This window comes from Cetorhinus maximus, unplaced genomic scaffold (genome assembly GCF_964194155.1).
Source record: "Cetorhinus maximus unplaced genomic scaffold, sCetMax3.hap1.1 HAP1_SCAFFOLD_827, whole genome shotgun sequence".
Lineage (NCBI taxonomy): Eukaryota > Metazoa > Chordata > Chondrichthyes > Lamniformes > Cetorhinidae > Cetorhinus > Cetorhinus maximus.
Window position 1 is genome coordinate 109132 of NW_027596769.1, and position 26904 is coordinate 136035.

The window sequence follows — 26904 nt, forward strand, 5'->3', positions numbered from 1 at the left end:
TTAAACGATATAAGTAATCTCGTCGGATAGCTCCTTGTTAGTCTCGATTTTCACCAGTGAAGGTTTCTGACCGAACATTGGCTTGGTTACAAGAATGTGGATGCATTCAGCAGCATTCCCAGCCACATAAACAACCTAAAAACAAAAAGGAGACCAATCGGTTTGCAAAGGACATTTCTCACAACGTTCCCTCCAACAATGCAGCACACCCTCAGCGCTACGCCTTCGACAGTATGACACTCCCTCCGCATTCCTGACCCTGTGACAGTGCAGTGCTGCGTCAGTACAGTAACAACGTTCACTCTGTCTGTAACCTCATCCAGCGCCCACAAACCTCCCCATCTCCATAGCTTCCTACAGCCTCTGCAATCTTCCCTATCTGTGTAACCTCCTCCAGCCTCTGTAATGCTCCCTATCTCTGTAACCTCCGCTAGCCTCTGCAACCCCCCCTATTTCTGTAACCTCCACCAGCCTCTGCAACCCTCCCTATCTCTGTAACTTCCGCCAGCCTCTGCAATCCTCCCTATCTCTGTAAAATCCTCCAGCACCTACAAACCTCCATATCTCTGTAACCTCCGCCAGCACCTACAATCCTCCCTATCTCTGTAACCTCCTCCAGCCACTACAATCCTCCCTATCTCTGTAACCTCCTCCAGCCCCTACAATCCTCCCTATCTCTGTAACCTCCTCCAGCCCCTTCAATGCTCCCTATCTCTGTAACCTCCTCCAGCCCCTACAATCCTCCCCATCTCTGAAATTTCCTCCAGCCTCTGAAACACTCCCTATCTCTGTAACCTCCTCCAGCCCCTACAACTCTCCCTATCTCTGTAACCTCCTCCAGCCCCTACTATGCTCCCTATCTCTGTTACCCCCTCCAGCCCTCACTACACTCCCTATCTCTGTAACCTCCTCCAGCCTCTGCAACCCACTCTATCCCTGTCACATCTTCCAGTCCCTACGCCCCTCCCAATCACTGTAACCTCCTCCAGCCTCTGCAACCATCCCTATCTCTGTAAACTCCTCCAGCCCCTACAATCCTTCCTTTCTCTGTAATCTCCTCCAGCCCCTATAACCCTCCCTATCTCTGTAACCTCCTCCAGGTCCTACCACACTCCCTATCTCTGTAACCTATTCCAGCCCCTACAACCCTCCCTATCTCTGTAACCTCCTCCAGCCCCTACAATCCTTCCTATCTCTGTAACCTCCTCCAGCCCCTACAACCCTCCCTAACTCTGTAATCTCCTCCACGCCCTACCACACTCCCTATCTCTGTAACCCCCTCCAGGCTCTACCACACTCCCTATCTCTGTAACCTCCTCCAGCCCCCACAACACTCCCTATCTCTGTAACCTCCTCCAGCTCCTACAACCCTCACTATCTCTGTAACCTCCTCCAGCCCCTACAATGCTCCCTATCTGTGTAAGCTCCTCCAGCCCCTGCAACCCTCCCTATCTCTGTAACCTCCTCCAGCCCCTACAATGCTCCCTATCTCTGTAACCTCCTCCAGCCCGCTACAACCCTCCCTTTTTATCTATGTAACCTCCTCCAGCCCCTACATCCCTCCCTATCTCTGTAACCTCCTCCAGTTCTACAACCCTCCCTATCTCTGTAACCTCCTCCAGCCCCTTCAACCGTCCCTATCTCTCTAACCTCCTCCAGCCCCTACTACCCTCCCTATCTCTGTAACCTCTCAAGCCCATTCATCCCTTCCTATCTCTGTAACCTCCTCCAGCCCCTACCACCCTCCCTATCTCTGTAACCTCCTGCAGCCCCTAAAACCCTCCCTATCTCTGTAACCTCCTCCAGCCCCTCCATCCTTCCTTATCTCTGTAACCTCTCCAGCCCCTACAACGCTCCCTATCTCTGTAACCTCCTCCAGCCACTACATCCCTCCCTATCTCTGTAACCTACTCCAGCCCCTACAACCCTCCCTATCTCTGTAACCTCCTCCAGCCCCCTACAACCCTCCCTATCTCTGTAACCTCCTCCAGCCTCTACAACCCTCCCTTTTTATCTATGTAACCTCCTCCAGCCCCTACATCCCTCCCTATCTCTGTAACCTTCTCCAGTTCTACAACCCTCCCTATCTCTGTAACGTCCTCCAGCCCCTACATCCCTCCCTATCTCTGTAACCTCCTCCAGTTCTACAACCCTCCCTATCTCTGTTACACCCTCCAGCCCCCACAACACTCCCAATCTCTGTAACCTCCTCCAGCTCCTACAACCCTCGCTATCTCTGTAACCTCCTCCAGCCCGTACCATGCTCCCTATCTGTGTAAGCTCCTCCAGCCCCTGCAACCCTCCCTATCTCTGTAACCTCCTCCAGCCCCTACAATGCTCCCTATCTCTGTAACCTCGTCCAGCCCCTACATCCCTCCCTATCTCTGTAACCTCCTCCAGCCCGCTACAACCCTCCCTTTTTATCTATGTAACCTCCTCCAGCCCCTACATCCCTCCCTATCTCTGTAACCTCCTCCAGTTCTACAACCCTCCCTATCTGTGTAACCTCCTCCAGCCCCTTCAACCGTCCCTATCTCTCTAACCTCCTCCAGCCCCTACTACCCTCCCTATCTCTGTAACCTCTCGAGCCCATTCATCCCTTCCTATCTCTGTAACCTCCTCCAACCCCTACCACCCTCCCTATCTCTGTAACCTCCTGCAGCCCCTAAAACCCTCCCTATCTCTGTAACCTCCTCCAGCCCCTACAACGCTCCCTATCTCTGTAACCTCCTCCAGCCCCCTACAACCTTCCCTATTTCTGTAACCTCCTCCAGCCTCTACAACCCTCCCTTTTTATCTTTGTAACCTCCTCCAGCCCCTACAACGCTCCCTATCTCTGTAACCTCCTCCAGCCCCCTACAACCTTCCCTATCTCTGTAACCTCCTCCAGCCTCTACAACCTTCCCTTTTTATCTATGTAACCTCCTCCAGCCCCTACATCCCTCCCTATATCTGTAACCTCCTCCAGTTCTACAACCCTCCTTATCTGTGTAACCTCCTGCAGCCCCTAAAACCCTCCCTATCTCTGTAACCTCCTCCAGCCCCTACGACCCTCCCTATCTCTGTAACCTCCTGCAGCCCCTAAAACCCTCCCTATCTCTGTAACCTCCTCCAGCACCTCCATCCTTCCTTATCTCTGTGACCTCTCCAGCCCCTACAATGCTCCCTATCTCTGTAAACTCCTCCAGCCACTACATCCCTCCCTATCTCTGTAACCTCCTCCAGCCCCGACAACCCTCCCTATCTCTGTAACCTCCTCCAGCCCCCTACAACCCTCCATCTCTGTAACCTCCTCTAGCCTCTACAACCCTCCCTTTTTATCTATGTAACCTCCTACAGCCCCTACATCCCTCCCTATCGCTGTAACCTCCTCCAGCCCTTACATCCCTCCCTATCTCTGTAACCTCCTCCAGCCCCTACAACCCTCGCTATCGCTGTAACCTCATCCAGCCAATACAATCCTCCCTATCTGTGTAAGCTCCCCCAGCCCCTGCAACCCTCCCTATCTCTGTAACCTCCTCCAGCTCCTCCATCCTTCCTTATCTCTGTAACCTCTCCAGCCCCTACAACGCTCCCTATCTCTGTAACCTCCTCCAGCCCCTACATCCCTCCCTATCTCTGTAACCTCCTCCAGCCCCTACAACCCGCCCTATCTCTGTAACCTCCTCCAGCCCCCTACAACCCTCCCTATCTCTGTAACCTCCTCCAGTTCTACAACCCTCCCTATCTCTCTAACCTCCTCCAGCCCCTACATCACTCCATATCTCTGTAACCTCCTCCAGCCCCCTACAACCCTCCCTTTCTCTGTAACCTCCTCCAGCCTCTACAACCCTCCCTTTTTATCTATGTAACCTCCTCCAGCCCCTACATCCCTCCCTATCTCTGTAACCTCCACCAGTTCTACAACGCTCCCTATCTCTGTAACCTCCTCCAGCCCCTACAACCCTCCCTATCTCTGTAACCTCTCGAGCCCATACATCCCTACCTATCTCTGTAACCTCCTCCAGCCCCTTAAACCCTCTGTATCTCTGTAACCTCCTCCAGCCCCTCCATCCTTCCCTATCTCTCTAACCTCTCCAGTCCCTTCAACGCTCCCTATCTATGTAACCTCCTCCAGCCCCTACATCCCTCCCTATCTCTGTAACCTCGTCCAGCACCTACAACCCTCCCTATCTGTAACCACCTCCAGCCCCCTACAACCCTCCCTATCTCTGTAACCTCCTCCAGCCCCTACAACACTCCCTTTTTATCTATGTAACCTCCTCCAGCCCTACATCCCTCCCTATCTCTGTAACCTCCTCCAGCCCCTACATCCCTCCCTATCTCTGTAACCTCCTCCAGCCCCTACAACCCTCCCTATCTCTGTAAACTCCTTCAGTTCTACAACCCTCCCTATCTGTGTAACCTCCTCCAGCCCCTTCACCGTCCCTATCTCTGTAACCTCCTCCAGCCCCTACTACCCTCCCTATCTCTGTAACCTCTCGAGCCCATACATCCCTTCCTATCTCTGTAACCTCCTCCAGCCACTCCATCCTTCCTTATCTCTGTAACCTCTCCAGCCCCTACAACGCTCCCTATCTCTGTAACCTCCTCCAGCCACTACATCGCTCCCTATCTCTGTAACCTCCTCCAGCCCCTACAACCCTACCTATCTCTGTAACCTCCTCCAGCCCCCTACAACCCTCCATATCTCTGTAACCTCCTCCAGCCTCTACAACCCTCCCTTTTTATCTATGTAACCTCCTCAAGCCCCTACATCCCTCCCTATCTCTGTAACCTCCTCCAGTTCTACAACCCTCCCTATCTCTGTAACGTCCTCCAGCCCCTACAACCCTCCCTTTTTATTATGTAACCTCCTCCAGCCCCTACATCCCTCCCTATCTCTGCAACCTCCTCAAGCCCCTACAATCCTCCCTATCTCTGAAATTTCCTCCAGCCTCTCCCACCCTATCTCTGTAACCTCCTCCAGCCCCTACAACCCTCCCTATCTCTGTAACCTCCTCCAGCCCCTACAACTCACCCTATCTCTGTAACCTCCTCCAGCCCCTACCATGTTCCCTGTCTCTGTAACCTCCTCCAGCCGCTACTATGCTCCCTATCTCTGTTACACCCTCCAGCACCCACTACACTCCCTATCTCTGTAATTTCCTCCAGCCTCTGCAACCCACTCTATCCCTGTCACATATTCCAGTCCCTACGCCCCTCCCAATCACTGTAACCTCCTCCAGGCTCTGCAACCATCCCTATCTCTGTAAACTCCTCCAGCCCCTACAATCCTTCCTATCTCTGTAACCACCTCCAGGCCCTACCACACTCCCTATCTCTGTAACCTCCTCCAGGCCCTACCACATTCCCTATCTCTGTAACCACCTCCAGGCCCTACCACACTCCCTATCTCTGTAACTTCCTTCAGACCATACAACCCTCCCTATCTCTGTTACACCCTCCAGCCCCCACAACACTCCCTATCTCTGTAACCTCTTCCAGCTCCTACAACCCTCGCTTTCTCTGTAACCTCCTCCAGCCCCTACCACCCTCCCTATCTCTGTAACCTCCTCCAGCCCCTAAAACCCTCCCTATCTCTGTAACCTCCTCCAGCCCCTCCATCCTTCCTTATCTCTGTAACCTCTCCAGCCCCTACAACGCTCCCTATCTCTGTAACCTCCTCCAGCCCCTACATTCCTCCCTATCACTGTAACCTCCTCCAGCCCCTACAACCCTCCCTATCTCTGTAACCTCCTCCAGCCCCCTACAAGCCTCCCTATCTCTGTAACCTCCTCCAGCCTCGACAACCCTCCCTTTTTATCGATGTAACCTCCTCCAGCACCTACATCCCTCCCTATCTCTGTAACCTCCTCCAGTTCTACAACCCTCCCTATCTCTGTAACCTCCTCCAGCCCCTACAACCCTCCCTATCTCTGTAACCTCCTCCAGCCCCTACAACCCTCCCTTTTTATCTATGTAACGTCCTCCAGCCCCTACATCCCTCCCTATCTCTGTAACCTCCTCAAGCCCCTACATCCCTCCCTATCTCTGTAACCTCCTCCAGCCCCTTCAACCGTCCCTATCTCTCTAAACTCCTCCAGCCCCTACTACCCTCCCTATCTCTGTAACCTCTCGAGCCCCTACATCCCTTCCTATCTCTGTAACCTCCTCCAGCCCCTACAACCCTCCCTATCTCTGTAACCTCCTCCAGCCCCTAAAACACTCCCTATCTCTGTAACCTCCTCCAGCCCCTCCATCCTTCCCTATCTCTGTAACCACTCCAGTCCCTACAACGCTCCCTATCTCTGTAACCTCCTCCAGCCCCTACTATGCTCCATATCTCTGTTACCCCCTCCAGCCCCCACTACACTCCCTATCTCTGTAACCTCCACCAGCCTCTGCAACCCACTCTATCCCTCTCACATCTTCCAGTCCCTACGCCCCTCCCAATCACTGTAACCTCCTCCAGCCTCTGCAACCATCCCTATCTCTGTAACCTACTCCAGCCCCTACAATCCTTCCTATCTCTGCAACCTCCTCCGGCCCCTATAACCCTCCCTATCTCTGTAACCTCCTCCAGGCCCTACCACACTCCCTATCTCTGTAACCTCCTCCAGCCCCTACAACCCTCGCTATCCCTGGAACATCCTCCAGCCCCTACAATGCTCCCTATCTGTGTAAGCTCCTCCAGCCCCTGCAACCCTCCCTATCTCTGTAACCTCCTCCAGCCCCTACAAAGCTCCCTATCTCTGTAACCTCCTCCAGCCCCTACTATGCTCCCTATCTCTGTTACCCCCTCCAGCCCCCACTACACTCCCTATCTCTGTAACCTCCTCCAGCCTCTGCAACCCGCTCTATCCCTGTCACATCTTCCAGCACCTACGACCCTCCCAATCACTGTAACCTCCTCCAGCCTCTGCAACCATCCCTATTTCTGTAACCTCCTCCAGGCCCTACCACACTCCCTATCTCTGTTACCTCCTCCTGGCCCTACCACACTCCCTATCTCTGTAACCATCTCCAGCCCCTACCACACTCCCTATCTCTGTAACGTCCTCGAGCCCCTACAACTCTCCCTATCTCTGTTACACCCTCCAGCCCCCACAACACTCCCTATCTCTGTAACCTCCTCCAGCTCCTACAACCCTCGCTAACGCTGTAACCTCATCCAGCCAATACAGTCCTCCCTATCTGTGTAAGCTCCCCCAGCCCCTGCAACCCTCCCTATCTCTGTAACCTCCTCCAGCCCCTCCATCCTTCCTTATCTCTGTAACCTCTGCAGCCCCTACAACGCTCCCTATCTCTGTAACCTCCTCCAGCCCCTACATCCCTCCCTATCTCTGTAACCTCCTCCAGCCCCTACAACCCTCCCTATCTCTGTAACCTCCTCCAGCCCCCTACAACACTCCCTATCTCTGTAACCTCCTCCAGCCTCTACAACCCTCCCTTTTTATCTATGTAACCTCCTCCAGCCCCTACATCCCTCCCTATCTCTGTAACCTCCTCCAGTTCTACAACCCTCCCTATCTCTCTAACCTCCTCCAGCCTCTACAACCCTCCCTTTTTATCTATGTAACCTCCTCCAGCCCCTACATCCCTCCCTATCTCTGTAACCTCCTCCAGTTCTACAACCCTCCCTATCTCTGTAACCTCCTCCAGCCCCTACAACCCTCCCTATCTCTGTAACCTCCTGCAGACCCTACAACCCTCCCTTTTTATCTATATAACGTCCTCCAGCCCTTACATCCCTCCCTATCTCTGTAACCTCCTCAAGCCCCTACATCCCTCCCTATCTCTGTAACCTCCTCCAGCCCCTTCAACCGTCCCTATCTCTCTAACCTCCTCCAGCCCCTACTACCCTCCCTATGTCTGTAACCTCTCGAGCCCCTACATCCCTTCCTATCTCTGTAAACTCCTCCAGCCCCTACAACCCTCCCTATCTCTGTAACCTCCTCCAGCCCCTAAAACCCTCCGTTTCTCTGTAACCTCCTCCAGCCCCTCCATCCTTCCATATCTCTGTAACCTCTCCAGTCCCTACAACGCTCCCTATCTCTGTAACCTCCTCCAGTCCCTACAACTCTCCCTATCTCTGTAACCTCCTTTAGCCCTTACCATGCTCCCTATCTCTGTAACCTCCTCCAGCCCCTACTATGCTCCCTATCTCTGTTACCCCCTCCAGCCCCCACTACACTCCCTATCTCTGTAACCTCCTCCAGCCGCTGCAACCCACTCTATCCCTGTCACATCTTCCAGTCCCTACGCCCCTCCCAATCACTGTAACCTCCTCCAGCCTCTGCAACCATCCCTATCTCTGTAACCTCCTCCAGCCCCTACAATCCTTCCTATCTCTGTAACCTCCTCCAGCCCCTATAACCCTCCCTATCTCTGTAACCTCCTCCAGGCCCTACCATACTCCCTATCTCTGTAACCTCCTCCAGCCCCTACAACCTTCGCTATCTCTGTACCCTCCTCCAGCCCCTACAATGCTCCCTACCTGTGTAAGCTCCTCCAGCCCCTGCAACCCTCCCTATCTCTGTAACCTCCTCCAGCCTCTACAACGCTCCCTATCTCTTTAACCTCCTCCAGCCCCTACATCCCTCCCTATCTCTGTAACCTCCTCCAGCCCCTACAACCCTCCGTATCTCTGTAACCTCCTCCAGTTCTACAACCCTCCCTATCTGTGTAACCTCCTCCAGCCCCTAGTACCCTCCCTATCTCTGTAACGTCTCGAGCCCATACATTCCTTCCTATCTCTGTAACCTCCTCCAGCCCCTACCACCCTCCCTATCTCTGCAACCTCCTGCAGCCCCTAAAACCGTCCCTATCTCTGTAACCTCCTCCAGCCCCTCCATCCTTCCTTATCTCTGTAACCTCTCCAACCCCTACAACACTCCCTATCTCTGTAACCTCCTCCAGCCCCTACATCCCTCCATATCTCTGTAACCTCCTCCAGCCCCCTACAACCCTCCCTATCTCTGTAACCTCCTCCAGCCTCTACAACCCTCCCTTTTTATCTATGTAACCTCCTCCAGCCCCTACATCCCTCCCTATCTCTGTAACCTTCACCAGTTCTACAACGCTCCCTATCTCTGTAACCTCCTCCAGCCCCTACAACCCTCCCTATCTCTGTAACCTCTCGAGCCCATACATCCCTACCTATCTCTGTAACCTCCTCCAGCCCCTACCACCCTCCCTATCTCTGTAACCTCCTCCAGCCCCTTAAACCCTCTGTATCTCTGTAACCTCCTCCAGCCCCTCCATCCTTCCCTATCTCTGTAACCTCTCCAGTCCCTTCAACGCTCCCTATCTCTGTAACCTCCTCCAGCCCCTACATCCCTCCCTATCTTTGTAACCTCCTCCAGCACCTACAACCCTCCCTATCTGTAACCACCTCCAGCCCCCTACAACCCTCCCTATCTCTGTAACCTCCTCCAGCCCCTACAACAATCCCTTTTTCTCTATGTAACCTCCTCCAGCCCTACATCCCTCCCTATCTCTGTAACCTCCTCCAGCCCCTACATCCCTCCCTATCTCTGTAACCTCCTCCAGCCCCTACAACCCTCCCTATCTCTGTAAACCCCTCCAGTTCTACAACCCTCCCTATCTGTGTAACCTCCTCCAGCCCCTTCACCGTCCCTATCTCTGTAACCTCCTCCAGCCCCTACTACCCTCCCTATCTCTCTAACCTCTCGAGCCCATAAATCCCTTCCTATCTCTGTAACCTACTCCAGCCCCTACAATCCTTCCTATCTCTGTAACCTCCTCCAGCCCCTATAACCCTCCCTATCTCTGTAACCTCCTCCAGCCCCTACAACCGTCGCTATCTCTGTAACCTCCTCCAGCCCCTACAATGCTCCCTATCTGTGTAAGCTCCTCCAGCCCCTACAACCCTCCCTATCTCTGTAACCTCCTCCAGCCTCTACAACGCTCCCTATCTCTTTCACCTCCTCCAGTCCCTACATCCCTCCCTATCTCTGTAACCTCCTCCAGTTCAACAACCCTCCCTATCTGTGTAACCTCCTCCAGCCCCTACCACCCTCCCTATCTCTGCAACCTCCTGCAGGCCCTAAAACCGTCCCTATCTCTGTAACCTCCTCCAGCCCCTCCATCCTTCCTTATCTCTGTAACCTCTCCAGCCCCTACAACACTCCCTATCTCTGTAACCTCCCCCAGCCCCTACATCCCTCCATATCTCTGTAACCTCCTCCAGCCCCCTACAACCCTCCCTATCTCTGTAACCTCCTCCAGCCTCTACAACCCTCCCTTTTTATCTATGTAACCTCCTCCAGCCCCTACATCACTCCCTATCTCTGTAACCTTCACCAGTTCTACAACGCTCCCTATCTCTGTAACCTCCTCCAGCCCCTACAACCCTCCCTATCTCTGTAACCTCTCGAGCCCATACATCCCTACCTATCTCTGTAACCTCCTCCAGCCCCTACCACCCTCCCTATCTCTGTAACCTCCTCCAGCCCCTTAAACACTCTGTATCTCTGTAACCTCCTCCAGCCCCTCCATCCTTCCCTATCTCTGTAACCTCTCCAGTCCCTTCAACGCTCCCTATCTCTGTAACCTCCTCCAGCCCCTACATCCCTCCCTATCTTTGTAACCTCCTCCAGCACCTACAACCCTCCCTATCTGTAACCACCTCCAGCCCCCTACAACCCTCCCTATCTCTGTAACCTCCTCCAGCCTCTACAACAATCCCTTTTTATCTATGTAACCTCCTCCAGCCCTACATCCCTCCCTATCTCTGTAACCTCCTCCAGCCCCTACATCCCTCCCTATCTCTGTAACCTCCTCCAGCCCCTACAACCCTCCCTATCTCTGTAAACCCCTCCAGTTCTACAACCCTCCCTATCTGTGTAACCTCCTCCAGCCCCTTCACCGTCCCTATCTCTGTAACCTCCTCCAGCCTCTACTACCCTCCCTATCTCTGTAACCTCTCGAGCCCATAAATCCCTTCCTATCTCTGTAACCTCCTCCAGCCCCTACCATCCTCCCTATCTCTGTAAACTCCTGCAGCCCCTAAAAACCTCTCTATCTCTGTAACCTCCTCCAGCCCCTCCATCCTTCCTTATCTCTGTAACCTCTCCAGCCCCTACAACGCTCCCTATCTCTGTAACCTCCTCCAGCCACTACATCCCTCCCTATCTCTGTAACCTCCTCCAGCCCCTACAACCCTCCCTATCTCTGTAACCTCCTCCAGCCCCTACAACCCTCCATATCTCTGTAACCTCCTCCAGCCTCTACAACCCTCCCTTTTTATCTATGTAACCTCCTCCAGCCCCTACATCCCTCCCTATCTCTGTAACCTCCTCCAGTTCTACAACCCTCCCTATCTCTGTAACGTCCTCCAGCCCCATAACCCTCCCTTTTTATCTATGTAACCTCCTCCAGCACCTACATCCCTCCCTATCTCTGCAACCTACTCAAGCCCCTACAATCCTCCCTATCTCTGAAATTTCCTCCAGCCTCTCCCACCCTATCTCTGTAACCTCCTCCAGCCCCTACAACCCTCCCTATCTCTGTAACCTCCTCCAGCCCCTACAACTCACCCTATCTCTGTAACCTCCTCCAGCCCCTACCATGTTCCCTGTCTCTGTAACCTCCTCCAGCCGCTACTATGCTCCCTATCTCTGTTACCCCCTCCAGCACCCACTACACTCCCTATCTCTGTAACTTCCTCCAGACCATACAACCCTCCCTATCTCTGTTACACCCTCCAGCCCCCACAACACTCCCTATCTCTGTAACCTCTTCCAGCTCCTACAACCCTCGCTTTCTCTGTAACCTCCTCCAGCCCCTACCACCCTCCCTATCTCTGTAACCTCCTCCAGCCCCTAAAACCCTCCCTATCTCTGTAACCTCCTCCAGCCCCTCCATCCTTCCTTATCTCTGTAACCTCTCCAGCCCCTACAACGCTCCCTATCTCTGTAACCTCCTCCAGCCCCTACATTCCTCCCTATCACTGTAACCTCCTCCAGCCCCTACAACCCTCCCTATCTCTGTAACCACCTCCAGCCCCCTACAAGCCTCCCTACTTCTGTAACCTCCTCCAGCCTCGACAACCCTCCCTTTTTATCGATGTAACCTCCTCCAGCACCTACATCCCTCCCTATCTCTGTAACCTCCTCCAGTTCTACAACCCTCCCTATCTCTGTAACCTCCTCCAGCCCCTAAAACCCTCCCTATCTCTGTAACCTCCTCCAGCCCCTCCATCCTTCCCTATCTCTGTAACCACTCCAGTCCCTACAACGCTCCCTATCTCTGTAACCTCCTCCAGCCCCTACTATGCTCCCTATCTCTGTTACCCCCTCCAGCCCCCACTACACTCCCTATCTCTGTAACCTCCTCCAGCCTCTGCAAACCACTCTATCCCTGTCACACCTTCCAGTCCCTACGCCCCTCCCAATCACTGTAACCTCCTCCAGCCTCTGCAACCATCCCTATCTCTGTAACCTACTCCAGCCCCTACAATCCTTCCTATCTCTGTAACCTCCTCCAGCCCCTATAACCCTCCCTATCTCTGTAACCTCCTCCAGGCCCTACCACTCTCCCTATCTCTGTAACCTCCTCCAGCCCCTACAACCCTCGCTATCTCAGTAACCTCCTCCAGCCCCTACAATGCTCCCTATTTGTGTAAGCTCCTCCAGCCCCTGCAACCCTCCCTATCTCTGTAACCTCCTCCAGCCCCTACTATGCTCCCTATCTCTGTAACCTCCTTTAGCCCTTACCATGCTCCCTATCTCTGTAACCTCCTCCAGCCCCTACTATGCTCCCTATCTCTGTTAACCCCTCCAGCCCCCACTACACTCCCTATCTCTGTAACCTCCTCCAGCCTCTGCAACCCGCTCTATCCCTGTCACATCTTCCAGCACCTACGCCCCTCCCAATCACTGTAACCTCCTCCAGCCTCTGCAACCATCCCTATCTCTGTAACCTCCTCCAGCCCCTACAATCCTTCCTATCTCTGTAACCTCCTCCAGCCCCTCCATCCTTCCTTATCTCTGTAACCTCTCCAGCCCCTACAACGTTCCCTATCTCTGTAACCTCCTCCAGCCCCTACATCCCTCCCTATCTCTGTAACCTCCTCCAGCCCCTACAACCCTCCCTATCTCTGTAACCTCCTCCAGCCCCCACAACACTCCCTATCTCTGTAACCTCTTCCAGCTCCTACAACCCTCGCTTTCTCTGTAACCTCCTCCAGCCCCTACCACCCTCCCTATCTCTGTAACCTCCTCCAGCCCCTAAAACCCTCCCTATCTCTGTAACCTCCTCCAGCCCCTCCATCCTTCCTTATCTCTGTAACCTCTCCAGCCCCTACAATGCTCCCTATCTCTGTAACCTCCTCCAGCCCCTACATTCCTCCCTATCTCTGTAACCTCCTCCAGCCCCCTACAAGCCTCCCTACTTCTGTAACCTCCTCCAGCCTCGACAACCCTCCCTTTTTATCGATGTAACCTCCTCCAGCAACTACATCCCTCCCTATCTCTGTAACCTCCTCCAGTTCTACAACCCTCCCTATCTCTGTAACCTCCTCCAGCCCCTACAACCCTCCCTATCTCTGTAACCTCCTCCAGCCCCTACAACCCTCCCTTTTTATCTATGTAACGTCCTCCAGCCCCTACATCCCTCCCTATCTCTGTAACCTCCTCAAGCCCCTATATCCCTCCCTATCTCTGTAACCTCCTCCAGCCCCTTCAACCGTCCCTATCTCTCTAACCTCCTCCAGCCCCTACTACCCTCCCTATCTCTGTAACCTCTCGAGCCCCTACATCCCTTCCTATCTGTGTAACCTCCTCCAGCCCCTACAACCCTCCCTATCTCTGTAACCTCCTCCAGCCCCTAAAACCCTCCCTATCTCTGTAACCTCCTCCAGCCCCTCCATCCTTCCCTATCTCTGTAACCACTCCAGTCCCTACAACGCTCCCTATCTCTGTAACCTCCTCCAGCCCCTACTATGCTCCCTATCTCTGTTACCCCCTCCAGCCCCCACTACACTCCCTATCTCTGTAACCTCCTCCAGCCTCTGCAACCCACTCTATCCCTGTCACACCTTCCAGTCCCTACGCCCCTCCCAATCACTGTAACCTCCTCCAGCCTCTGCAACCATCCCTATCTCTGTAACCTACTCCAGCCCCTACAATCCTTCCTATCTCTGTAACCTCCTCCAGCCCCTATTACCCTCCCTATCTCTGTAACCTCCTCCTGGCCCTACCACACTCCCTATCTCTGTAACCTCCTCCAGCCCCTACAACCCTCGCTATCTCTGTAACCTCCTCCAGCCCCTACAATGCTCCCTATTTGTGTAAGCTCCTCCAGCCCCTGCAACCCTCCCTATCTCTGTAACCTCCTCCAGCCCCTACTATTCTCCCTATCTCTGTAACCTCCTTTAGCCCTTACCATGCTCCCTATCGCTGTAACCTCCTCCAGCCCCTACTATGCTCCCTATCTCTGTTACCCCCTCCAGCCCCCACTACACTCCCTATCTCTGTAACCTCCTCCAGCCTCTGCAACCCGCTCTATCCCTGTCACATCTTCCAGCACCTACGCCCCTCCCAATCACTGTAACCTCCTCCAGCCTCTGCAACCATCCCTATCTCTGTAACCTCCTCCAGCCCCTACAATCCTTCCTATCTCTGTAACCTCCTCCAGCCCCACCATCCTTCCTTATCTCTGTAACCTCTCCAGCCCCTACAACGTTCCCTATCTCTGTAACCTCCTCCAGCCCCTACATCCCTCCGTATCTCTGTAACCTCCTCCAGCCCCTACAACCCTCCCTATCTCTGTAACCTCCTCCAGCCCCCTACAACACTCCCTATCTCTGTAACCTCCTCCAGTCTCTACAACCCTCCCTTTTTATCTATGTAACCTCCACCAGCCCCTACATCCCTCCCTATCTCTGTAACCTCCTCCAGTTCTACAACCCTCCCTATCTCTCTAACCTCCTCCAGCCTCTACAACCCTCCCTTTTTATATATGTAACCTCCTCCAGCCCCTACATCCCTCCCTATCTCTGTAACCTCCTCCAGCCCCTACAACCCTCCCTATCTATGTAACCTCCTCCAGCCCCTACAACCCTCCCTATCTCTGTAACCTCCTCAAGCCCCTACATCCCTCCCTATCTCTGTAACCTCCTCCAGCCCCTTCAACCGTCCCTATCTCTCTATCCTCCTCCAGCCCCTACTACCCTCCCTATGTCTGTAACCTCTCGAGCCCCTACATCCCTTCCTATCTCTGTAACCTCCTCCAGCCCCTACAACCCTCCCTATCTCTGTAACCTCCTCCAGCCCCTAAAACCCTCCCTATCTCTGTAATCTCCTCCAGCCCCTCCATCCTTCCATATCTCTGTAACCTCTCCAGTCCCTACAACGCTCCCTATCTCTGTAACCTCCTCCAGCCCCTACAACTCTCCCTATCTCTGTAACCTCCTTTAGCCCTTACCATGCTCCCTATCTCTGTAACCTCCTCCAGCCCCTACTATGCTCCCTATCTCTGTTACCCCCTCCAGCCCCCACTACACTCCCTATCTCTGTAACCTCCTCCAGCCTCTGCAAACCACTCTATCCCTGTCACACCTTCCAGTCCCTACGCCCCTCCCAATCACTGTAACCTCCTCCAGCCTCTGCAACCATCCCTATCTCTGTAACCTACTCCAGCCCCTACAATCCTTCCTATCTCTGTAACCTCCTCCAGCCCCTATAACCCTCCCTATCTCTGTAACCTCCTCCAGGCCCTACCACTCTCCCTATCTCTGTAACCTCCTCCAGCCCCTACAACCCTCGCTATCTCAGTAACCTCCTCCAGCCCCTACAATGCTCCCTATTTGTGTAAGCTCCTCCAGCCCCTGCAACCCTCCCTATCTCTGTAACCTCCTCCAGCCCCTACTATGCTCCCTATCTCTGTAACCTCCTTTAGCCCTTACCATGCTCCCTATCTCTGTAACCTCCTCCAGCCCCTACTATGCTCCCTATCTCTGTTAACCCCTCCAGCCCCCACTACACTCCCTATCTCTGTAACCTCCTCCAGCCTCTGCAACCCGCTCTATCCCTGTCACATCTTCCAGCACCTACGCCCCTCCCAATCACTGTAACCTCCTCCAGCCTCTGCAACCATCCCTATCTCTGTAACCTCCTCCAGCCCCTACAATCCTTCCTATCTCTGTAACCTCCTCCAGCCCCTCCATCCTTCCTTATCTCTGTAACCTCTCCAGCCCCTACAACGTTCCCTATCTCTGTAACCTCCTCCAGCCCCTACATCCCTCCCTATCTCTGTAACCTCCTCCAGCCCCTACAACCCTCCCTATCTCTGTAACCTCCTCCAGCCCCCACAACACTCCCTATCTCTGTAACCTCTTCCAGCTCCTACAACCCTCGCTTTCTCTGTAACCTCCTCCAGCCCCTACCACCCTCCCTATCTCTGTAACCTCCTCCAGCCCCTAAAACCCTCCCTATCTCTGTAACCTCCTCCAGCCCCTCCATCCTTCCTTATCTCTGTAACCTCTCCAGCCCCTACAATGCTCCCTATCTCTGTAACCTCCTCCAGCCCCTACATTCCTCCCTATCTCTGTAACCTCCTCCAGCCCCCTACAAGCCTCCCTACTTCTGTAACCTCCTCCAGCCTCGACAACCCTCCCTTTTTATCGATGTAACCTCCTCCAGCAACTACATCCCTCCCTATCTCTGTAACCTCCTCCAGTTCTACAACCCTCCCTATCTCTGTAACCTCCTCCAGCCCCTACAACCCTCCCTATCTCTGTAACCTCCTCCAGCCCCTACAACCCTCCCTTTTTATCTATGTAACGTCCTCCAGCCCCTACATCCCTCCCTATCTCTGTAACCTCCTCAAGCCCCTATATCCCTCCCTATCTCTGTAACCTCCTCCAGCCCCTTCAACCGTCCCTATCTCTCTAACCTCCTCCAGCCCCTACTACCCTCCCTATCTCTGTAACCTCTCGAGCCCCTACATCCCTTCCTATCTGTGTAACCTCCTCCAGCCCCTACAACCCTCCCTATCTCTGTAACCTCCTCCAGCCCCTAAAACCCTCCCTATCTCTGTAACCTCCTCCAGCCCCTCCATCCTTCCCTATCTCTGTAACCACTCCAGTCCCTACAACGCTCCCTATCTCTGTAACCTCCTCCAGCCCCTACTATGCTCCCTATCTCTGTTACCCCCTCCAGCCCCCACTACACTCCCTATCTCTGTAACCTCCTCCAGCCTCTGCAACCCACTCTATCCCTGTCACACCTTCCAGTCCCTACGCCCCTCCCAATCACTGTAACCTCCTCCAGCCTCTGCAACCATCCCTATCTCTGTAACCTACTCCAGCCCCTACAATCCTTCCTATCTCTGTAACCTCCTCCAGCCCCTATTACCCTCCCTATCTCTGTAACCTCCTCCTGGCCCTACCACACTCCCTATCTCTGTAACCTCCTCCAGCCCCTACAACCCTCGCTATCTCTGTAACCTCCTCCAGCCCCTACAATGCTCCCTATTTGTGTAAGCTCCTCCAGCCCCTGCAACCCTCCCTATCTCTGTAACCTCCTCCAGCCCCTACTATTCTCCCTATCTCTGTAACCTCCTTTAGCCCTTACCATGCTCCCTATCGCTGTAACCTCCTCCAGCCCCTACTATGCTCCCTATCTCTGTTACCCCCTCCAGCCCCCACTACACTCCCTATCTCTGTAACCTCCTCCAGCCTCTGCAACCCGCTCTATCCCTGTCACATCTTCCAGCACCTACGCCCCTCCCAATCACTGTAACCTCCTCCAGCCTCTGCAACCATCCCTATCTCTGTAACCTCCTCCAGCCCCTACAATCCTTCCTATCTCTGTAACCTCCTCCAGCCCCACCATCCTTCCTTATCTCTGTAACCTCTCCAGCCCCTACAACGTTCCCTATCTCTGTAACCTCCTCCAGCCCCTACATCCCTCCGTATCTCTGTAACCTCCTCCAGCCCCTACAACCCTCCCTATCTCTGTAACCTCCTCCAGCCCCCTACAACACTCCCTATCTCTGTAACCTCCTCCAGTCTCTACAACCCTCCCTTTTTATCTATGTAACCTCCACCAGCCCCTACATCCCTCCCTATCTCTGTAACCTCCTCCAGTTCTACAACCCTCCCTATCTCTCTAACCTCCTCCAGCCTCTACAACCCTCCCTTTTTATATATGTAACCTCCTCCAGCCCCTACATCCCTCCCTATCTCTGTAACCTCCTCCAGCCCCTACAACCCTCCCTATCTATGTAACCTCCTCCAGCCCCTACAACCCTCCCTATCTCTGTAACCTCCTCAAGCCCCTACATCCCTCCCTATCTCTGTAACCTCCTCCAGCCCCTTCAACCGTCCCTATCTCTCTATCCTCCTCCAGCCCCTACTACCCTCCCTATGTCTGTAACCTCTCGAGCCCCTACATCCCTTCCTATCTCTGTAACCTCCTCCAGCCCCTACAACCCTCCCTATCTCTGTAACCTCCTCCAGCCCCTAAAACCCTCCCTATCTCTGTAATCTCCTCCAGCCCCTCCATCCTTCCATATCTCTGTAACCTCTCCAGTCCCTACAACGCTCCCTATCTCTGTAACCTCCTCCAGCCCCTACAACTCTCCCTATCTCTGTAACCTCCTTTAGCCCTTACCATGCTCCCTATCTCTGTAACCTCCTCCAGCCCCTACTATGCTCCCTATCTCTGTTACCCCCTCCAGCCCCCACTACACTCCCTATCTCTGTAACCTCCTCCAGCCTCTGCAACCCTCTCTATCCCTGTCACATCTTCCAGTCCCTACTCCCCTCCCAATCACTGTAACCTCCTCCAGCCTCCGCAACCATCCCTATCTCTGTAACCTCCTCCAGCCCCTACAATCCTTCCTATCTCTGTAACCTCCTCCAGCCCCTATAACCCTCCCTATCTCTGTATCCTCCTCCAGGCCCTACCACACTCCCTATCTCTGTAACTTCCTCCAGCCCCTACAACCCTCGCTATCTCTGTAACCTCCTCCAGCTCCTACAATGCTCCCTATCTGTGTAAGCTCCTCCAGCCCCTGCAACCCTCCCTATCTCTGTTATCTCCTCCAGCCCCTACAACCCTCCCTATCTCTGTAACCTCCTCCAGTTCTACAACCCTCCCTATCTGTGTAACCTCCTCCAGCCCCTACTACCCTCCCTATCTCTGTAACGTCTCGAGCCCATACATTCCTTCCTATCTCTGTAACCTCCTCCAGCCCCTACCACCCTCCCTATCTATGTAACCTCCTGCAGCCCCTAAAACCGTCCCTATCTCTGTAACCTCCTCCAGCCCCTCCATCCTTCCTTATCTCTGTAACCTCTCCAGCCCCTAAAACCCTCCCTATCTCTGTTACCCCCTCCAGCCCCTACAACACTCCCTATCTCTGTAACCTCCTCCAGCCCCCTACAACCCTCCCTATCTCTGTAACCTCCTCCAGCCTCTACAACCCTCCCTTTTTATCTATGTAACCTCCTCCAGCCCCTACATCCCTCCCTATCTCTGTAACCTCCACCATTTCTACAACGCTCCCTATCTCTGTAACCTCCTCCAGCCCCTACAACCCTCCCTATCTCTGTAACCTCTCGAGCCCATACATCCCTACCTATCTCTGTAACCTCCTCCAGCCCCTACCACCCTCCCTATCTCTGTAACCTCCTCCAGCCCCTTAAACCCTCTCTATCTCTGTAACCTCCTCCAGCCCCTCCATCCTTCCCTATCTCTGTAACCTCCCCAGTGCCTACAACGCTCCCTATCTCTGTAACCTCCTCCAGCCCCTACATCCCTCCCTATCTCTGTAACCTCCTCCAGCACCTACAACCATCCCTATCTGTAACCACCTCCAGCCCCCTACAACCCTCCCTATCTCTGTAACCTCCTCCAGCCCCTACAACCCTCCCTTTTTATCTATGTAACCTCCTCCAGCCCTACATCCCTCCCTATCTCTGTAACCTCCTCCAGCCCCTACTATGCTCCCTATCTCTGTTACCCCCTCCAGCACCCTCTACACTCCCTATCTCTGTAATTTCCTCCAGCCTCTGCAACCCACTCTATCCCTGTCACATCTTCCAGTCCCTACGCCCCTCCCAATCACTGTAACCTCCTCCAGCCTCTGCAACCATCCCTATCTCTGTAACCTACTCCAGCCCCTACAATCCTTCCTATCTCTGTAACCTCCTCCGGCCCCTATAACCCTCCCTATCTCTGTAACCTCCTCCAGGCCCTACCACACTCCCTATCTCTGTAACCTCCTCCAGCCCCTATAACCCTCGCTATCTCTGTAACCTCCTCCAGCCCCTACAATGCTCCCTATCTGTGTAAGCTCCTCCAGCCCCTGCAACCCTCCCTATCTCTGTAACCTCCTCCAGCCCCTACATCACTCCCTATCTCTGTAACCTCCTCCAGTTCTACAACCCTCCCTATCTGTGTAACCTCCTCCAGCCCCTTCAACCGTCCCTATCTCTCTAACCTCCTCCAGCCCCTACTACCCTCCCTATCTCTGTAACCTCTCGAGCCCATACATCCCTTCCTATCTCTGTAACCTCCTCCAGCCCCTACCACCCTCCCTATCTCTGTAACCTCCTGCAGCCCCTAAAACCGTCCCTATCTCTGTAACCTCCTCCAGCCCCTCCATCCTTCCTTATCTCTGTAACCTCTCCAGCCCCTACAACACTCCCTATCTCTGTAACCTCCTCCAGCCCCTACATCCCTCCATATCTCTGTAATCTCCTCCAGCCCCCTACAACCCTCCCTATCTCTGTAACCTGCTCCAGCCTCTACAACCCTCCCTTTTTATCTATGTAACCTCCTCCAGCCCCTACATCCCTTCCTATCTCTGTAACCTCCTCCAGTTCTACAACCCTCCCTATCTCTGTAACCTCCTCCAGTTCTACAACCCTCCCTTTTTCTCTACGTAACGTCCTCCAGCCCCTACATCCCTCCCTATCTCTGTAACCTCCTCAAGCCCCTACATCCCTCCCTATCTCTGTAACCTCCTCCCACCCCTACAACCCTCCCTATCTCTGTAACCTCCTCCAGCCCCTACAATCCTCCCTATCTGTGTAACTTCCTCCAGTCCCTTCAACCGTCCCTATCTCTCTAACCTCCTCCAGCCCCTACTACCCTCCCTATCTCTGTAACCTCTCGAGTCCATACATCCCTACCTATCTCTGTAACCTCCTCCAGCCCCTACCACCCTCCCTATCTCTATAACCTGCTCCAGCCCCTAAATCCCTCCCTATCTCTGTAACCTCCTCCAGCCCCTCGATCGTTCCCTATCTCTGTAACCTCTCCAGTCCCTACAACGCTCCCTATCTCTGTAACCTCCTTCAACCCCTACATCCCTCCCTATCTCTGTAACCTCCTCCAGCACCTACAACCCTCCCTATCTGTAACCCCCTCCAGCCCCCTACAACCCTCCCTATCTCTGTCACCTCCTCCAGCCCCTACAACCCTCCCTTTTTATCTTTGTAACCTCCTCCAGCCGTACATCCCTCCCTATCTCTGTAACCTCCTCCAGCCCCTGCAACCCTCCCTATCTCTGTAACCTCCTCCAATTCTACAGCCCTCCTTTTTTGTGCAACCTCCTCCAGCCCCTTCAACCGTCCCTATCTCTCTAACCTCCTCCAGCCCCTACTACCCTCCCTATCTCTGTAACCTCTCGAGCCCATACATCCCTTCCTATCTCTGTAACCTCCTCCAGCCCCTACCACCCTCCCTATCTCTGTAACCTCCTGCAGCCCCTAAAACCCTCCCCATCTCTGTAACCTCCTCCAGTTCTACAACCCTCCCTATCTCTGTAACCTCCTCCAGCCCCTCCATCCTACCCTATCAATGTAACCTCTCCAGTCCCTACAACGCTCCCTATCTCTGTAACCTCCTCCAGCCCCTACATCCCTCCCTATCTCTGTAACCTCCTCCAGCACCTACAAACCTCCCTATCTGTATCCCCCTCCAGCCCCCTACAACCTTCCCTATCTCTGTATCCTCCTCCAGCCCCTACAACCCTCCCTTTTTATCTATGTAACCTCCTCCAGCCCCTACATCCCTCCCTATCTCTGTAACCTCCTTAAGCCCCTACATCCCTCCCTGTCTCTGTAACCTACACAGCCCCTACAACCCTCCCTATCACTGTAACCTCCTCCAGTCCCAACAACCCTCCCTATCTCTGTAACCTGCACAGCCCCTACAACCCTCCCTATCTCTGTAACCTCCTCCACCACCGATATTCCTCACTTGTCTCTGAGCTCGCACAGTTCTGTCTTCTTGTTAATCCCATGATTTCCCCCAATGTTCTGCCGTAACTTCCCCAGCCTGTACCCTAAGCCCTGGAGATCCCTCCCTGAACCGCTCCATCTTTGTGTCCTAACTTAAGATTTTCCCTAAACCTTTCGTCTTTCATGTAGCTACACCGAACGTGTTCCATATTTCTGTAGGTCGCTGTCAAATTTCTGTCTGAGTAACACCCCAAGAAACCTGAGGCATTTTAGTGCGTTCAAATTGCTAGATAACTGCAAGTTATTTCTGTTTTCATACCTTCACGAAGTAATTGATCCCAGCTACAACTTGCGCGCGATGTAAGAGTGCATGAAGAAATTCCACTTTCCTTTTCAACTCCTCTTCAATTCGATCCTTCAACTGGATAGATATGATAACAAATAGAACATTTCAGATTTTCTGAACAACTGCTGAACGCGCAGGATCACCACTGAGGGAGTGCTGCACTGTCAGAGGATCAGTACTGAGGGAGTGCTGCACTGTCAGAGGGTCAGTACTGAGGGAGTGCTGCACTATCCGGGGGTCAGTACTGAGGGAGTGCTGCACTGTCAGAGGGTCAGTACTGAGGGAGTGCTGCACTGTCAGAGGGTCAGTACAGAGGGAGTGCTGCACTATCCGGGGGTCAGTACTGAGGGAGTGCTGCACTGTCAGAGGGTCAGTACTGAGGGAGTGCTGCACTGTCAGAGGGTCAGTACTGAGGGAGTGCTGCACTGTCAGAGGGTCAGTACTGAGGGAGTGCTGCACTGTCAGAGGGTCAGTACTGAGGGAGTGCTGCACTATCCGGGCGTCAGTACTTAGGGAGTGCTGCACTGTCAGAGGGTCAGTACTGAGGGAGTGCTGCACTGTCAGAGGGTCAGTACTGAGGGAGTGCTGCACTGTCAGAGGGTCAGTACTGAGGGAGTGCTGCACTATCCGGGCGTCAGTACTGAGGGAGTGCTGCACTGTCAGAGGGTCAGTACTGAGGGAGTGCTGCACTGTCAGAGGGTCAGTACTGAGGGAGTGCTGCATGATCGGAAGTTCAGTACTGAGTGAGTGCTGCAATGTTGAAGGGTCAGTACTGTGGGAGCGCTGCACTGTCGGAGGGTCAGTACTGAGGGAGAACTGCACTGTTGGAAGTACTATATTGAAGGAGCGCTGCACACTGAGGGTCAGTAATGAGGGAGTGCTGCACTGTCGGAGGGATAGTACTGAGGGAGTGCTGCACTATCTGGGGGTCAGTGCTGAGGGAGTGCTGCACTGTTGGAAGGGGAGTACTGAGGGAACGCTGCACTATCCGGGGGTGAGTACTGAGGGAGTTCGGCACTGTCGGAGGGTCACTGCTGAGGGAACGCTGCACTATCCGTGGGTCAGTACTGAGGGAGTACCGCACTGTCGGACGGTCAGTACTGAGGGAGTGCTGCACTGTCGGAGGGACAGTACTGAGGGAGTGCTGCACTGTTGGAGTGTCAGGACTGAGGGTGTGCTGCAGTGTCGGTGGGTCAGTACTGAGGGAGTACTGCACTGTCGGCGTGTCAGGACTGAGGGAGTGCTCCACTATCGGAGGGTCAGTACTGAATGAGTTTTGCACTGCCGGAGGGTCAGTACTGAGGGAGTGCTGCACTGTTGGAGGTCTTCTCTGTCGATTTGACACATTGCCAAATTCCCCTCTGTCCTCTCAGGTTGCTGTGAAAGATCCCACGAGCATTATTGAATGAAGAACAATACACAGTTTCTCTACAGTGTCCTGGGGAAGAAACGCTTATCCCTCAAGCAACATCACTGAAACAATTTACCTGGTCATTCTCTCATTGCTGATTCTAGGAGTTTGCTGTCTGCCAGTTGGCGTTTCCTACATTACAGCAGTAGCCAAAACTGAGTAAAATACTTCATTGTTTGTCGAGTGCTTTGAGATGTCCTGAGATGGTCAAAGCGGCAGGAGTCAGGGCGACTAATGTTCTTCGTCATAGAGATAAAGAGGATATTGAGAATGGTGGATACTTACCGACTGGACAATTTCCTGAACCTCATCAGTTACAGGTGAAGTGGAGATTGAACCGTGCATCTTTCCTGCCATTTTCTCTGTCTCTGGCTCTCTCTATCTCTCTCTTAATCAACTCTCGTTGTCTTTCTGCCCAGTGTTCCTCCTTTTTATTCTTTATTTTTACTCCACCCCTCAGTGATGTTCCTCGTTGTCAGGGAAATCTCTCATTGTCTTGGCTCCACCCTCTGTCTCCAGATATTTGTTTGATACGAAAGCTGGGCTGGGTGGAAGGTGCTCGCTCCTGTTTGTGATTGCCTCACTCCCTCCATCCTTCTCTCTCTAACACCCGCCTGCTCCTCCCTCCCTCTCTCCCTGCCTACCTCTCTCTCTCTCCCCGCCCTCTCTCTTCCCAACCCTCTCCACCTCTTCCCCCTTTCCTCCTGTCCCCCTCCTCTCTCCCTCCCTCTTCCTGCTCTCTCCCCTTCCCCCTCCTTTCTTCCACCCCCTATGCCTCCTCTCTCCCTCCTCTCCTCCTCCTCTTCCCCCTCCACTCCCTCTCTGTCCCATTTTTTCTCCCACCCTCTTCACCACCCGTCTCTGCCCCCTCTCTGGCCTCTTTCTCGCCAGCCCCTCCATGCCCCCTCCTCCCTCGCCTGTCCCTTTCCCTGCCCTGCTCTCCCCACACCTCTTTCTCCTACCATCTCCCCTTCCTCTCTCTCCCTGCACTTCTCTACCTCACTCTCTCCCCCACCCTTCTCTCTCCCCACTCCGCTCTCCTCCTCCACTCTCCTTCACCTCTACCACCATCCTCTTTCTCCACCTCCCTCCTACTCCCCTCTCCCAATTCCCCCCTCTCATCCCCTCCCCCTCCTCACTACCCCTACTCTCCCCCTCCTCACTACCCCTACTCTCCCCCTCCTCCATTCCCCTCTCCTCTTCACCTCCTCTACCCTTCCTTTCTCCTCCCACTCCTCTCCCCCTCTTTGTACCACTCTCCCACCATCTTCACTGTCCCCCCACATCCTCCACTCTTTACCTCCTCTACCTCTCTCCTCTAATCTCTTCCCCCTCAAACCCCCCCTCCCTCTCCTCTCTCCCCCACCCCTCATCTCTCCCGGTCCTCTCCCCCTCCCCTTCCTCTCTCCCCACCCCTCCTCTCTCCCCCTTCTCTACCTCTCTCTCTCTCCCCTCCCTTCTCCCCCTCGGCTCCCCTCTCTCTATAGGTTTCCCTACCCTCTTCCCTGCCCCCTCTCACCACTTACACTCTCCCCATCCTCTCTCTCTCTCCTCCTCTCTCCCCTCTGTTTGTGTGTGTGTGTGAGAGAGAGAGAGTCTGTGTGCATCTGTGTATATGTGTGTCAGTGTATATGTGTGCGTGTGTGTGTTTGAGAGAGTCTATGTGTGAGTCTGTGTTTGTGAGAGAGTGAGAGTGCGTGAGAGTGTATGTGTGTGTGCATGAGTGTGTGTTGAGTGTGTGTGTGTGCGTGTGTGTTGAGTGTATGTGCATGAGTGTGTGTGCGTGCGTGAGTGTGTGTGCGTGTGTGTGTTGAGTGAGTGTGTGTTGAGTGTGTGTGTGCGTGAGTGTTCAGTGAGTGTGTGTTGAGTGTGTGTGTGTTGAGTGTATGTGCATGTGTGTTGAGTGTGTGTGTGTGTGAGTGTGTGTGTGTGTGTGTGAGTGTGTGTTGAGTGAGTGTGTGTGTGTGAGTGTGTGTGTGCGTGTGTGTGAGTGAGTGAGTGAGTGTGTGTGTGTGTGAGTGTGTGTTGAGTGTGAGTGTGTGTGAGTGAGTGTGTGTTGAGTGTGTGTGTGTGTGAGTGAGTGTGTGTTGAGTGTGTGTGTGTTGAGTGTGAGTATGTGCATGAGTGTGTTGAATGTGTGAGTGTGTGTGTGTGAGTGAGTGTGTGTGTGTGTGTGTGTGTGTGTGTGTGTTGAGTGTGTGTGTGAGTGAGTGTGTGTGTGTGTGTGTGTTGAGTGTGTGTGAGTGTGTGTGAGTGTGTGTGTGAGTGTGTGTGTGTGTGTGTGTTGAGTGTGTGAGTGTGTGTTGAGTGTGTGTGTGTGTGTGAGTGAGTGTGTGTGTGTGTGTGTGTGTGTGAGTGTGTGTGTGAGTGTGTGTGTGTGTGAGTGAGTGTGTGTGTGTGTGTGAGTGTGTGTGTGTGTGTGTGTGTGTGAGTGAGTGTGTGTGTGTGAGTGTGTGAGTGTGTGTGTGTGTGAGTGTGTGTGAGTGTGTGTGTGAGTGTGAGTGTGTGTGTGTGTGAGTGTGTGTGAGTGTGTGAGTGTGTGTTGAGTGTGTGAGTGAGTGTGTGTGAGTGTGTGTGAGTGAGTGTGTGTGTGTGTATATTTTATCCTTGAGTGAGTAATTCAATTTCAAAATATCTCAGCAGCAAAGCTATATCGTTCAAAAAACCACAGGTCAATTTATTTCACACAATTGCTCTGGAAGTTACCTCAGAAAAGATAAAGGCCATAATTTTCCAGCCCCCCCCACACCAGCAGGACCTTACGGTGAATCCGGATTTCAATAACTCTCCATTCCAGCAGCGGTGGGACCCGCCGCTTGCCGGGTGGGGGGGGCGGGGGTGGGAAATTCAGGCCAAAGTTATTGACACACACACACACACAAATTAGTTACAGATGAAGATGAAAATAATACTTATAAAAATTGGACCAATTCAGTCTCCCTA

At 53.6% G+C, this 26904-nt stretch overlaps 1 protein-coding gene across 1 annotated transcript; it reads right to left on the reverse strand.

Moving 5' to 3' along the window:
* LOC144674820 (cystatin-A5-like) lies at positions 1–24402 on the reverse strand. Its single transcript, XM_078536020.1, has 3 exons — positions 24247–24402; positions 22524–22625; positions 1–135 (listed from the first exon to the last, which is right to left on the reverse strand). The coding sequence occupies exons 1-3, from the start codon at positions 24316–24318 to the stop codon at positions 1–3; spliced, it is 309 nt and encodes a 102-aa protein (XP_078392146.1). The 5' UTR covers positions 24319–24402.
* Positions 24403–26904: the final 2502 nt, after the last annotated feature.